The sequence below is a fragment of the Spea bombifrons genome, chromosome 10, assembly GCF_027358695.1.
Source record: "Spea bombifrons isolate aSpeBom1 chromosome 10, aSpeBom1.2.pri, whole genome shotgun sequence".
Taxonomy (NCBI): Eukaryota; Metazoa; Chordata; class Amphibia; order Anura; family Pelobatidae; genus Spea; species Spea bombifrons.
Window position 1 is genome coordinate 12,997,007 of NC_071096.1, and position 15,534 is coordinate 13,012,540.

The 15,534-nt window shown below is 37.0% G+C and overlaps 1 protein-coding gene across 1 annotated transcript in view; it reads left to right on the forward strand.

Annotated features, from left to right (window-relative positions):
- Positions 1-6,834: 6,834 nt before the first annotated feature.
- LOC128467630 (mucin-5AC-like) overlaps positions 6,835-15,534 on the forward strand; it is a 37,680-nt gene continuing 28,980 nt past the window's right edge. The window contains exons 1-17 of the mRNA XM_053449305.1: positions 6,835-6,955; positions 7,410-7,427; positions 8,216-8,275; positions 8,576-8,837; positions 9,469-9,583; positions 9,762-9,852; positions 9,939-10,045; positions 10,279-10,495; positions 11,183-11,308; positions 11,531-11,648; positions 11,742-11,880; positions 13,066-13,176; positions 13,265-13,334; positions 13,774-13,911; positions 14,064-14,228; positions 14,341-14,435; positions 14,678-14,804. Of these exons, the coding sequence (XP_053305280.1) occupies positions 6,886-6,955; positions 7,410-7,427; positions 8,216-8,275; positions 8,576-8,837; positions 9,469-9,583; positions 9,762-9,852; positions 9,939-10,045; positions 10,279-10,495; positions 11,183-11,308; positions 11,531-11,648; positions 11,742-11,880; positions 13,066-13,176; positions 13,265-13,334; positions 13,774-13,911; positions 14,064-14,228; positions 14,341-14,435; positions 14,678-14,804 (2,029 nt within the window). The 5' untranslated portion in view covers positions 6,835-6,885. The remainder of the gene's footprint in view (positions 6,956-7,409; positions 7,428-8,215; positions 8,276-8,575; positions 8,838-9,468; positions 9,584-9,761; positions 9,853-9,938; positions 10,046-10,278; positions 10,496-11,182; positions 11,309-11,530; positions 11,649-11,741; positions 11,881-13,065; positions 13,177-13,264; positions 13,335-13,773; positions 13,912-14,063; positions 14,229-14,340; positions 14,436-14,677; positions 14,805-15,534) is intronic.

The window sequence follows — 15,534 nt, forward strand, 5'->3', positions numbered from 1 at the left end:
AATGTCTACTTATCCTGCAACCTCCATAGTCTAACTTTAGATGCTGAGTGAAAAACACACAAATGTGGGTCTCACGATTATAACTTCCTACACTGTAGGTACTTAAAATTCCAAAGAAATACTTGTGAGTTTAAAGCTTTTTATTTTTACCCATAATTTTGTCTTGTTTTAACTCTATCAGTTTGTCCACACTAGTGGAGAGGGCAGAATTGTTCAGTAATGCTTTATTTTCTGTTACTTGTTTTGTTAATCTTATCCATCCTTTTATATGTATATGTCAATAAACCACAAAGCTCAAAGCAATCACATGTGTCGCTATAGTTTTATTCATTTGTATGGTGGTATTTTGGGAAAAATCATGAATAAGACCTATTGGTGAATTGTTTATCATTGTTTATTCTGCTATTCCTGTTCAACATAACACTCAGGAAAAGACTGGCAACATTTAGTTAAGAAGGCAAGCCTAAACCAAAAGCATAGCCATTTCTAGGCCAAAAAACCCATTTGGCCCATAGATAGTTATCAGTTCCATCTAGCACAAAAAGTACCACAACTGTTTAGAAAGACTTTTGAGTTCCCTATTCTGTTCCTCTTTTCAAGCATGGCCCTTCGAATGTGTCACAAATATAATATTGTGTACAAAAAATGATATTGTCCCTTACTCACTAAAAATTTAAAATTATTAATAGGTCACCGAGACATACAACGCAACCATGCCTCTTAACCACACACCCTAACAAAAAAAGTCACCCCATCCCTTTGTAAGATGTTGGAAGGTTTGCCCTTAGCATGAACAGGAACAGGATGTGTCTATCATCTGCCAGTGCCTGCCAAGGCCCAGTGCCCTACTACTAGTGGTGCTGCTGATCCTTTTCACCATCCTTACTCTGGGGGGCTTTTTTAAAAATTAATTCTATAATATTTGTGAAATTCAGTCTTGCTCCAAGAGGGGATGTTAGTGCCTACTTACCCAGGCCCAGTGGCATACTGCTGCTGTTGCTCTTCTCTCACCTTCCTTACTCTGGGGAACCAATTCTTATTTTATCTAATATTAGGGGACAGTCTTGTGGCTGGATGTGTCTGTCTGCTAGTGCCTGGCCTTTGCCTTGTGCCTCAATGACATCCTTACTCTGGAGGATCAATTCTTGTTCTTGTTTCTAATATCTGGTGGGATTCAGTCAGTGCCTTCCCTGTGCCCTACCCTGCTGCTGCAGCTCAATTTCCTTCTTTACTCTGAGAGATACATATTTTTCTAATTTTGGGAGAAATTTTGTGTCCTGTACGATGGGCCTGGATATGTGCCAGTGTCAACCTACCTTCAGTGCCCTGCTATTGCAGCTGCTTCCATATCACCTTCCTTACTCCGAGGCATCAAATAATCAATCTGCAGGATATGTGTATCCATTGGTCCAGTGTTGCTGTTGGTGGTCCTGCAGCGCAAAGCCGAGTATGGAGATCTTCCTTAACCCTGGGATGGTGCTGCTGTAAGTGAAATGTGTGTCCAGAAGGTGTCAGGGACCTCCCCCTTTTGGAACCCCCCCGAATGTCATTCCTCAAAAAATGCCCCCGAATGGCCGTGAAATGCAAATTTTTGCCTGAAAATGAATACGGCAAAACGATTTTGCTTGCACAAGTAATCATTTATGTGAAATTACATGTATGTTACTAATACATGTAGCTTACTAATATTATCCAAAAACAGACCAGCATCAGGATGAATTTCTGTTTAGGTACCTATAAGTCCTAAGATGCGTTATGGCCAGTTTTACATTTTTAATCAGTTTCAAATGCCTACAAATCAAGACGCCTTGGGTGTCCCCAGAGACTTGAGCGTAATTCCACAATAATGAAACCCCCATAGTCCTGTACCAGGTAAAGACTATAATAAAATTTGCAGTGCAGCAAAAAAGGCAAAGCAAATCTATCCTGAATTACATTTTAACATGTTTTAGATGCGATGGTGGGTAATAATTTGAATCCTATTTTGTTTTATTGATTTTACATGTCTCTCAACATCTACCCCGGTGAACAGGGATGGTGGGGCACAGAGTCTGGGAGGTTCTGTGCAATATGCTTTCTCCAGACAGACAAAATAAAGTCAGGACCACAGGGCTGCAGTCAAGATTTCCTGCTGAGCCCTACCTCTGTCTTGAAAAGCAGGAAAGAGGTAGACTTCGGCAGGACAGTGGACAGATAGAATTGCAAAATAAAGACTGTTGGGAGGTATGCTTATATATCAGCGCTTGTATTCCCACAATTGAGTTTAATTGGTAGCTTCACCTTAACTACTCCAAAGCTTTAAGAATCCTATAGATTAAACTCCAATAAATTATATGAATTGAAGCTTGTGATGAGCAAATGTATTGAGAAGAGTAAACATTCTAAATGTTCCAGAACTTAAAAGGCTGCCTTCAAAATTTGTCTACCTTAACCTAATGGAAAATGTCTTATACCTTGTGTATTGAACATTCTTGTTTATGGAAAGAAACTATGGTTTGTCTTGGAAGGATTCCAGCACTGCGAACTAGCAATGGGAAACTGCTAACTTGTCACCAATGAAGAGTGGAAAGGATTGGCGGCACCAGAATTATCTCTAGCAGCACTAACAAAATAGTTAATGTTTTCAGCAAACATCGTATGACATCACAAAACAAACGCATGTAAGCCACCAATATTAAGCATAGGACGTTAATATGAACCGACCTATAAATGTTGGAGGAAATACAACATCCTTTGCAAAACAGAGGTAGTGTTGTATATACTTATATACAACACTACCTCTGTTACTTATATATATACTTTATACTTTCAATAAAAACAATGAAACCACAATAAACAGGCAAAATAGGATAGACAGCAATAATAGGTTTGGGGTGAATAGGACCACGTAAAACAAATCTCAGTGGAGATCTAACCATCGCCATACCCAGCTAAACCAGCCACTCCTACTTTTTTAATCCCTTAGCCATCGGTCATCAGTTCAGGCCATAACCCAAATGTAGGCCATCTCTCCCCCATTATCCACTGATCCCCGCTGCTGTGACAAGCCAATCATCTACCAATTACAAGGTTGGGGGGCGTGAGTGTTCTTTGCTGTCTATGTACTGAGATCCAATGACTTCTCCATGACCGGGCTTGCTACCTCAACTCCCCACCACTCCTAAAAGCATTAACCCCTGCAATTGGCTGGCTAGCCCTACCATGCTGCCCTTGCACCTATGCATCTCCAGGGCTTCCTTACTGGCTCATAATTGCCCTTGCAGCCACTTGCCCAAACATCCACACACTTACAAACACACTATATCCTTATTAACTTTCTCTTATAGCTTTATCGCTCTTCTTTGTCTTTATCTCTCCTATTCTGTATCTATCCCTATTGTCTCATTTCTCAATATCTCTCTTCTTGCTGCCCTTTTATCTTTCTCCCTCTCATTTTTTCCTTCTTCAGCCCTCTTCAAACCTTCAATCTTTTTCAAACCTCTGGTTCAGTGCTCCCTTGCGGTGGTGAGCGCCAGAATATGACATCATATCCTGTCGCCCGGCATCAATCGCTAGAATCGAGTGCTGGTACTTAGATTGTCCTTCATGGTGCCTGGTTGCAGTGCACCCATCACAGCTGCCTTAGCAGTGCTCTGCCAATTTGTGCAAATGTCAATGTCCCAGAACACTTAAATTACCAGGACAAGGTCCACAATTCCAGGACTGTCCCAGGAAATACAGGGCAGTTCGCAGCAAAGGCTAGCTATGGGAAAAGTACATTTTCTGAAACAGCATTAATCTTTATTACCATGGAGAAAAATCTAGCTCCTTAAAAATACAGATATGTTTTTTTTTATGTTAAGCTCAAGCTTTCCCAAAATATGCTCAGTAATTGTGTAAATGTTGTTAACTTACGTCAACATAGCTTAGTCATATATGCAAGGCAAATAGAGTTTGTGATGCAGAAAAGATACGCACACGTTTCTCAGTTGTGTTGACAATAATGTTGTGGGTTAGATTATGCACTTGACCTATATGTGAAGGCAGTAAAGATTTCCAGTGGATGTTCAAAAAATAATCCAGTGGCGCTCCCCTTTCACTAGCTATGACATGACAATTTTATTTATTGCTGCCAAACGTAAAACGTATTTGGTTAAATCTGATGCTTTGTTGTCAATTATATTTAACCCTATTTTACTATAGACAAGATGGTGACTTGCAGAGATCTTGAGATGTTACAGGAAAACTAGAAGGGGGAAAGATGAATCAGCGAGTGGACATCTTAAAGAATAAAGTGGAGGCCCTATGTCTGCAAGAGGCCAGAGGCAGAGAGGACGAGGAGGGAAAAAAACCATTAGAAAAGATAAACATTTAACCAAAAAGAAACAATGCCCCAAAACTACATAGTTTGCATGTATATAGTAAAACACAAATTAATAAACCTTCTTGCGGGTCTGGTAAAGTAGTCCAAATGAGGCTAAATACCTTTTCTATCTTGAAAGCAGCTTGTGGCAAGATGGCGACCTTGTTTACAGGAAAGCTAAAAGGTAGAAGTCTACTGTGAAAACTGGTATATTCTGTTTTGCAATTGTTTTTCAGGCAAGGAATCACCAGAGAAGAACTGACAATATGCAAGTGGTAATACTGTCCTGGTTGCCCTAGTTATAAGGCAGCCTAAATAAGTATGGAAGATAGCATGCCCAAAGGGTATTATCCAAAAGAAAATGTCTGAAAAAGAATGCTTAAAAATATCTAATGGGAACACATAAAGAAAATATTCAATGAGAAAGTATATTTTTCCTGTACCCAAATAAAGGACACTACAAGTGCTTTGCTATGTTTAAAAGAGGTGGCCACTAGGCGTTAGGCGTGTTAAAACACTATGATATTATTATAATTCCTTGAATAAGAGATGATCTTATTAATTCTTCTTAAATGGATGACTTAATAAGTGACTCTTGTGTTTGTCTATCAATAAAAGTTATCTGGATTTTTTTGGTTACTTTCTACAGAGGTAAGCCACAGATTTTTTGCCTCATTCCTTTTGCGTGGCGTTTTAATCGCACAGCCTGATACTGTTGGGTAAGATGTTTTACCGTCAAGTGACCAGGTGAATAGATGACCTCCAAGAACACTTGTCATAACTGCAATCAAGAAAAAGTGAAACAGCTTTGCCCTCCTTAATAAATGATAATCTTCTATGCTTTTAGGTGAGGAAGCAGGTAGTACCGGATAAAAAGGTTACACATCATGCAATTCTGATGATGCATATGAGAAAAAAAAAACCTTCTGACAAATTTTTAGGTTTGTTTCTGGCCTATTCGTTTTAAGACAAAGAATAAGTTCGCTGCCCATTCGGGGGGGGGCATTTTTTATTTGGGAACAGAATTTGTTGCTTGGTGCCCATATTCATTCACTCACACTCTCATTCATTTATTCTCTCTTCTTGATTTTCATCTTCTCTCTTTTATCTTCTCTCTTTATCTGCACCTCTGCAGCCATAACCAAAATGGGGAGAACGTCACTGAAAGGGCCGCGATTTTGGTGGAAGTTGACCTTAAGGCAAACTGGCTATGTTTTTTTCTATCCTAATTGTAAGATCTAAGGTGAACTTCTGCCAAAATGATGTGTCCCCAGAGATACGGAGGAAGATAGATTAAAGAGAGAAGATGAAAGTGAGAAGATGAAGAGCAAGAAGTTGCGGAAGCAGAAGCGGAAGTGGTCAGCAGATAAGTTAGGGAAACATTTATAGAACGTGAGGGACAAAAATTCAGAGCTTTTTGCATCCCCTTTGTCCCCTTTGTCCACTTTGTGTGTGTGTGGGGGGGCATCTGGCCTTTTTTTGTGGCTTCATACGAATCACCAAATTTGCCAAAATTGTGTAAATTTCCAATAAGTAGGAATCTAAATGCACAAGTCTAATGTATATGTTACTTTGTTTCTCACTCTCTATATGGTAAAATTTTTATACATTTTTTATTCATTTTGATCTATTCTAGCATCACAAATAGTCTGGTAATGTAGGCAAGAAAAAGTGGCCAAAATTTCTCGTAACCTTGGCCTCTAGAAAGCTAGTTGCTGAGTATCCTCATCCAAGCATTTCTTTACCTTCTGTCTATTCCATCTCAAACTCTTAATAGATTGTAAGCTTTCTCCTTCATTAGCAGTATGTTAATATGTGTGTTGACTTTTAATCTGTATGTAATATAAAAATATATTTTTTCTAAATATACAGAAAACACCTGTTAAAATCAATTTGTTTGGTGTTATCAGAGATAACAATTATACGCAGCTGCACCATCTACTTAATGTATAGTTAAATTTAACATTAGGATATGTATTTTTAGTTTATTTTCTATCATTTTGTCAAGCCTTTCTCAAGTTAGTGGATAAAACAAAGCAACGCAATGTATAACATGCAATTTTACATTAATAGGATCCACCGGACAGCTTCTGGAAATACTATGCTAGTAGCACTAAAGCATGTTACCGGTCGCTAAAGTAGGTTACTAAAACATGGTTAATTTAAACTGTTTATCTACCTCCACTATTGCCTTTCAAGTTCACGACTAAGATTTATTCTCAAAATAAGTTAAACACAGGTTGTTCATTTGTTATGGCTGTCATTGATTCTTTGTCACCTCCAAGAATTTTCCTGTGAAAGTAAATTTCAACCATCCACCAAAAAAACAAACATCCTGGGTCATACTTTTTTCTGTACAGAGGAAGCATGAGATACGTTTAAGTTGTTGGCATGAAAACCCACCCACCAAACCCAAGCACAGCTCCTGTGACGCAAGAGGAATCCACACTTTTTTCTATAAAAAGGGTTGTGGAAGAAACAGGAGAGTTGCACCATCACTGAAAACCCTAAGTTCAGTACTCAGTGACTGAACTTCCGGCAAAATGGGAACTTTGAGGGGCATTTGGATTCCAATATGCTCCCTTATAGCATTTACCTCTTTTTGTGCACAAGGTAAGCACCATTATGATGAAGATGTATAGAATTTAATTGACAAAAAAATAATAATAAAAAATAAAATATATATATATATATATTACGTAAACCGAGAGGTAGAGAGAATAAGATTTCTTTTAAGAATTGCCATTGGAACAAAAAAAAATATTGTTTTTTAATTTTAGTACTAAAGTTACATTTAAGTTATGTTCAGGTCAAAGTTTAATAAATGTATCCTTTTATGTTCATAATCAAGTGCCGTCTATAATTTACTGTGTACTACTATCACACTATTACGTCAAAAAATTTTACGTTTGCTAATAAGGGTTTGCTAATTAAAATCGTGGTTGAAGCTGTCAAAATTATTTTTTGGAACTACAACATTCCAAAATGTCAGTAACGGGTACATCATTGATAGAACCTAAATCTAGTGAACACAATTTTGATTTCATTATTTTTTTCTTTTTAAAAGGTGAACTTCAGGCATCTGGTAAGTGAAGAATCATCTTTGATACTTTTTTGTGTAGAACTGACAAGTGCCTGTAAAATGTGGTACAATATATGTTGTGTACTTATAATTGATAAAGCATGTATAGTGTTACTTCCCTTTATTTGCATTAACACAAATGCCCTTGTTAGGGGATTCAAATTACACTATATTTTTTACAGCACAATTGAAATTGTAAAAATCTAAATTCTGGGTTCATACCCAATTCTAGTGAATTATATGTGACTCTCAAAGCACTTCATCGCTATTTTGTGAAAATAATAAACAGATTTTGGTCCATGTAGGAATATATATTTGTAAATACTTCTTTATCTTCGCATACATCCTCCTTCTCTACTGAAACAAATATAGCAATGCGATTAACAAAAATACAGAGAATATAGAAAGTTATTAACATATTGGTGATAAAAGTTGCTCTAACAGTTGCTCAGACAGCATTTTGTACTGCAAAAGGTAGGACAAATTGTATACAGACACACATCTAATAATACTATATAAATTATAAATAATAATTATAAAATATATTAGGTTCTGTAGTCATGCAGGGGCATTTGCCAAATGAGCTATCTCACATCTATCTATCTATCGATCTATCTATCGATCGATCCATCTGTCTATCCATCAACCAGTGTTCCTATAAGGATATCATGAACATTTATTGAATAAAGTGTTAGTTAGCTTCTTTTACCTTGCCTTGTCATTTTATGCTATAATTACATACAACGCATGTTATGAGTAACTGGTTGCATTTTGTTGCACATTTCCTACAGACCCCTCAGAGGCTCCCGTAATGACCTTCATTGGATCAACAGTGGCTCCCATTATAAGAAGTGAGTTACTCAATTGCCATTGCTCAAAGGCTGATGCACCACTTTTTCCTGCAAGATAAATCGATCGTTTGCCCAATAAAACAGGTTAATTTGTCGAGCTGTATGAATAAAGCAAATATTCTTACATTAGATATGACTACAAATAAAGTTAACTGCATTATCATTTCTCATGGTGTGGGACAGAAAAAGTAAAAAAAAGGATTGTCTGTATTATCAATAAGCATATGTTGAACCAACCACCACCTATGCTGAATGGGAGAGGTCATACCTACAGCAAGTTGAAGCTCTTTTGAATTACAGGTAGTGTCTCTGCTCACAATGGGCAAGTCTGCAGTACCTGGGGCAACTTCTACTTCAAGACATTTGATGGAGACATCTTTCACTACCCTGGAACCTGCAACTACTTGTATGCTTCCAACTGCAAAAGCACCTTTGAGGATTTCAACATTCAAATCAGACGCTCTATTAAGAATAGGCTGCCCACAATCAGCAACATTGTGATGAAGATCGATGGTGTTTTTATTGAAATGTCCAATGGCAGCATTACAGTGAACAGTCAACGGTGAGTCCTTATTAACATCTATCCTCTAAGGGTTCATGACTGGTCCTTGGTGATAACTATAATTAGCAATGCCATTTTCTTTTAGATCATGCAAGACAGACAGTTTGTGTCAACATATTTTTGTAAATAGAAATAGGATTTAAAATCATGTCAGAGGATTTAAAATCATGGGTGACACAACCCACTGTTTCGATATGTGGCTGCTCACAGTAGTATTGGCTAAATATATTCATATAAAAGATGATTCCACCTTAAACAAGATGTGGCAAGCATACCCTGGAGACAGTTAGATTTGACATAATATTTGGGAAGTCCCCGAGTGTTTGCAGAACAGGTAAGCAAGAACAAATGTTAGACAGTACATAGAGTTTCACAAAGTGTTGTGGCTTTGGCGCCTAACATTTTAGTACTAAGAGAACCTATAGGACCTTTAGCTTCAGGTAAAAAAAGCCTTTATTCTACAAAACACTAAGAACTGCATGGACATTATGGAATACATATGCCTGGGAAATGCTGTATTGTTAGATAAAATGCTCAAACACCTACATACAAGCCACGTATTTTCCGATTTGCAATTTGTATTATTATTATTATTATTATTATTATTAATAGTATTATTATTTTTCTGCAGTGTGGCACTTCCATACAGTGTCTCTGGAGTCCAGATTGGAAGAAGTGGATTATATATCAAAATTGTTGCCAAACTGGGTCTGGAATTCATGTGGAATGAAGATGATGCAGTATTGGTAAAGTCCAGTTCGTTCTATATCTTGTCTCAAAGATTCAAATCAATCCTTTACAATTATATATATTGTAATCATCTTCATCATTATTTTAACAGTAGTATTAATTTTCATTTATAGAATATTTACTTACAGATCATATAGTTATAATAGTTTAAAACGGTCTTCTCTTTTGATTTAGCTGGAACTGGATCCAAAATTTTCCAACCAGACCTGTGGTCTTTGTGGCGACTACAATGGGATCCCAATTTACAACGAGTTTATAACAAACAGTAAGATGCATATACATTTTTTATTGTGTCTATTCTCTTGATGTAATAAAAATAAACTAATCTAACGGAAACATGATTTTGTATAGATGTTAAAGTCACTGAACTTCAGTATGGGAACATGCAGAAATTGAATGGACCTACAGATACATGCCAGGATTTGACAGCGGCTCCACTAAGTAATTGTACAGACACTGTAAGTATGGCTTCCAAAAGAGAGATTGACTTTCAAAAGAGTGCTTTTTTGGTAAAAACCTAAGTACTTTTCATGCTTTAGGGTAAAGATTAATTTTTCAGAACTACAAATCCCATAATTTATACTGACATCGCTATACATATAAAAAGTATTGCATGTTACACAGAGGAATGAAATGTAGAATCTGATCGTATTTCATATGCTAACCATAGTTGTGTTCTTCTGTTGAACAGAGAAGAATATGTGAAGTGATTTTGACAGGTTCTGCGTTTTCCACCTGTAATCTTCTTGTGGATCCCCGGAAGTACATTGAAGCCTGTGTTCAGGACCTTTGTCGATGTGCAGAGGATGCATTTGGATTCTGCCTATGTAACACGTTCACTGAATACTCCCGCCAGTGTACCCATGCTGGAGGAAGGCCTCACAATTGGAGAAGTGCTCAGCTTTGCCGTGAGTACCTTTAACTTGCCCATCATTATTATTATTATTATTATTATTATTATTATTATTGTTTTATATAGTGCCATCAAATTCCATAGCACTGTACAATGGGTAGCTTTCAATCCTGCACGGAAACAGGTGTCAAGCAAATTTTGACTTTCATTAACATATAACAAAAACAGGGAGTTGAGAAGCATTGTGGAATTCAATCAACATTAGAATACAAAGTTAAGAATGTTAATATGATGTTTTGTCCAGGAATCTGATTTCAAATAACCTACCATGTCACACACACACACACACACCTAGGCTAAAGAATAGAGCTTTAATTTCTTGTGAAGGCCTCTGGAAGCAAAGAAGCTGTGCCTGTTCCTAGCAACACCCAATCCATTCTAAAAAACATTATAGACCTTTCATTCATTCTTACACTGCTGAAATAGTCCTTCATTTTAAAAATAATTATACTGTTATTTAATTTAACTATATATTTATGTAGGCAGTTACTGTCAAGGTCACTTGATGTAAATGTGCTCTGCTGTCGTTTTCTAGCCACCTACTACTCCATGTAATTTGCCTTCCTTGTCACTCCCATATACATGCACTTTACAATACACTGCATGATGAATGCACGTATTTGTTTTCTCTATATTTAACATGGTTTTGAAATAACATAACTATTTGATCTTCCAATTTCAGCCTTACAATGTAATTACAACCTGGAGTACAAGGAATGTGGAAGTCCATGTCCAAACACCTGCACCAACCCTGACAGGTCATCAGTCTGTGACAGTCACTGTATCGACGGATGCTTCTGTCCTGCAGGTAAAAAAACACAACACAATATTAATAAAAAGAATACACATCGCTGCCAAGTTATTTCTGACCTCAAACAAGTTCTTGGCAAACAATACCAAAAATGATTAAGTCAACAACATTAAAAAGTCAGATGATATTGAAAGCCAATTTCATTTATTCTAGAGTAGGTAAAAGGATATAAATCATGAAAACTAAAAAAGACATTCTAACATAAACCTGTTTTTCAAGGGACGGTGTTTGATGATATCAACAACTTGGGCTGTATACCACTCCAACAGTGCGCCTGCACTTTCAATGGGGAAGTCTATGCATCAGGAACGGGATACTCTGCACAGTGTCGATCTTGGTAATCCGCATTTCATTATGGGCATTGGGAAGGGAGGATTTGTCTGCTCCAGACTTGTAATGGCTATAATTTTTCTTTATAACATCTTCGCAGCACTTGTCTAGGAGGCATGTGGAAATGTTCTGAAGAAGCTTGCTTGGGGTCATGTTCTATTGAAGGTGGATCCCATATAACATCATTTGATTTTACTCATTATACCTTCCATGGAGACTGCAGCTATGTCATTTCTAAGGTACACCAGGACATCTTCATTTTTGCCTGTTAATATGAAATTGGAAAAACATGTTTACATGTACTTGATTTTGCTTATTTAATGTAGCACACTTTCTTATGTCTTGCATATATTCTTTAATTGGTCCACAAAGCTAAAGAGAGAAGATGGGTAGAAAAAGGAGAAGTAGTTAGAACACTAAAAAGAAACTTGGTGATTAGTCCTCTGGACAGAAGATGACCACCCTCTATTAGATTTAGTAGCAGGAGTATTTTCTTATTATTAGAACTAATGTATATATATATTATTCATTTAAAATTCATATTATTCATTTAAAATGAGTGTAAAGTGTAAACAAATATATACAAAAAGAGAGTAAAGTGTAAAGTTTACAGATAATTAAACAGATCAAACTCTGCATTAAATCCCTGTGGTTTCAGGGTATCCACATTGAATACATGTTCCTCCTCATAATGTTTATATTATTTCCTCTTCTCCAGTATCTTTGAGCCTTGTCTATGGCACAGAAAATAATACCCTTGGGATTTTTGCTATGACGCTCCAAAAAAGTTTTTAGATATTGAATGTTGTCCCATGCTTTTTTTATATGTTTCTCGCTTGCTCCTCCATTATTTTCAGTTTTCAGTGAGTTCTCCCTCATATACCGTAGTCTTCATGGACATTCTATCAAGTAGTGGAGGAGAATGTGAAAAAAAAACATTTAGTCTTAAACCTTTTGCCATTTGTAAATTAAATAAACTCCCTAGATGGAAATGTTTGCACTTTACATGCATTGGGTGTTTTGCAGCTTGTATCTTGCTCTCTTTTGTATATTCCTTTGAGCCATGAGGCATAATGACAGCTTTCCTTCCCTATAAAGTTGCATTCTTGTTTTCATTCGACCATTTTCTACTTAAATGTTGAGATCTAAAAAAATGATGTGTTCCTCACTATATATACAGTATTTAAAGTTATAAAATACATCTCTATTGTGTATACCAAGAATCTCTAAATGTGTTAAGAAAAAAAGGTTCAGAAACAAAACACAATTATCAGAAATTCTGGACATACCTACATACAGAAAACCATCTGCGACCTATTTGTACATTACCACACTTTCTGTCTGTATGGATAAACGGTAAAGATCATAAGAAAATCACCTTTAAACTAAGCATATACTCACGTTTCTTCATTATTTTACTTTAGACGTGCAACAACAACACATTCAATGTGCTGGGAGAACTGCGTAAGTGTGGCCTGACGGACACCGAAACCTGTTTAAAAAGCATCATCCTCAGTCTGAACAATGGAAAAGATGTAAGATCTTAAGCAACAAACTCATATGATGATGTATTCACTACAAATGCCTACCAACTAATCTATTCAATTCCTATTATTTTACCAGTTTATCTATATCAAACCCTGCGGCAGTGTGTATGTGAACTCATTGTTCACCCAGTTACCTATCTCTTCAGGTATGTTTAGTACATATTTAGCTGCTAACAATACAAATCAGTAAATTATGTTTTAAGTGGGATAACTTTTTTATACACTTGAAGTGGTACTCCATTTTCTAGCGATGGGTTGATTACTAAAAACTGTGTGTTCCAATCGACAGCAGTGATTCTAAAATATAAAATTATGTCTAAAAGCTGAAAAGCTAAATGCTTAATTGTTCTGATCAATCAAAAATGGCGTGGCTTGATTTTCCTGGAATAACAATAAAGATGCGGTATATGGTTCTCAGTATCTTCCTGGTCAAGTTCCCCTCTGTGGTTGGATTATCCTTTTTTATTCAACAGCCATAATTGTAGTGGGTGCCTTCTTTTCTTCCATATGGTTTGGTTACTCTTGGAAATGGTTTTGACTCAGAAATGCAAACTCTTTAAACAATTATTTTTTATGGATCTTCAGCTAGTGTCACCATCTTCAAGCCTTCCTCCTTCTTCATCATTGTGCAAACAACATTTGGAGTTCAACTTCAGATTCAGCTAGTACCACTCATGCAACTCTACATTTTCCTGGACCCTACATATAAAAACAAGGTTTGCGGTAAGTATCAAGATACTCCTTAAATCCCTTTCATTTGACGAATGAGCCATTCAGTCTAGTTTAATTAGTTGTGGTTAATGTTTTGTATGCATTTTTTTAAATAGGCTATACTGTTTACACTTTGTTAACTGATTCAAAACGTTGGTTGGCAGGTCTCTGTGGAAACTTCAACAACATCCAAGCCGATGATTTCAAAGTCCTAAGTGGGGTAATTGAAGGAACTGGGTCTTCCTTTGCGAATACATGGATGACGCAAGTCAACTGCCCAAGTGTTACAAACAGCTTTGAAAATCCATGTTCCTTGAGCATTGAAAATGGCAAGTAAAGACATTCACCATCCTTTAGAAAACTGCCCACCAAGAACTTGGGCTAAGAGGCGGTGTTACATGCGCAATAAGCCATTATACTAAACATATTTTTTTTCTACAGAGCAATATGCGACACACTGGTGCTCCATGTTAAAAGATCCCGAGGGAAAGTTTGCAGCATGCCATCTTAAAGTGAATCCAGATGTTTATTTTAAGGTAGGATAATGTTCTCTGGTGAAAGTGATGATCAGGCAATCAATGTTGTCTTGGCAGCACATGAATTTATACTCTATATATATGTAAATTATTGCCAAGCTGTGATATAAATTGCCATCTAGTGAACATGTATGTAATATAAGATATACAATAATAAGATATCATAATAATAAGACATTAATAATAAACAAGTTCATAATAACAAACAAGACTTATAATTTATCATACTCATCTCTCACCAGAACTGTATGTTTGACACATGTAATTGTGCAGAGAGTGAAAAATGCATGTGTGCGGCCCTTTCTTCTTACGCCCATGCCTGTTCTAGAGAAGGAATCATGCTCTCTGGATGGAGGCAAAATGTCTGCAGTAAGTTATGTTCACTCATTTAATTATATCAGAAAGTAATGAGTTAAACTCAAAAGTAACAAAATCTTTATTTTTTAACATTTTGCTAATAAGTACCGTATTTGCTCGATTATAAGACGAGGTTTTTTCCAGAGCAAATGCTCTGAAAAATACCCCTCGTCTTATAATCGGGGTCGTCTTCTAATCAGACCCCAAAAAAATGGCTGGGGCCATGCTGCTTACCGGTCGCGAGCAGCGTCTCTTCCGTTAGAAGCAGGAGGACAGGAAGCTTGTAGATTCCTCACAGAACTCTATCTCCCCCTCCCTCCTCTGGGGGCGGGGCCAGAGAAGTTGCTGGTACAGCCGGTCCCCTGCAGAAGTCTTCGAGTGAGAGATCTGCAGTTCAGGTAAGGGGGTGGGGGAGGGTTTTTGGGTAAGTATGTGTGATTAATGTGTGAAGTATGTGTGATTAATGGAATGAATGAGTATTTAAATGTTTGTGAATGTGTGTTTGTGTGTGATAGCATGGGTGTGTAAGGGGGGTGGGGGTTGTAGCATGGCATAGGGAGGCTGTAATCCCACTACTATCATCCCCAGGTTCCAGCATGTACTGGCTGCCTTGGCTTGATAGGAGTGTGATTGCTGTTAGCAGCAATCACACTCCTATCAAGCCAAGGCAGCCAGTACATGCTGGGTTAAAAGGCATATCATGGGGCTGAGTGGCATATAGGGGGTTAAAATGCCACTCAGC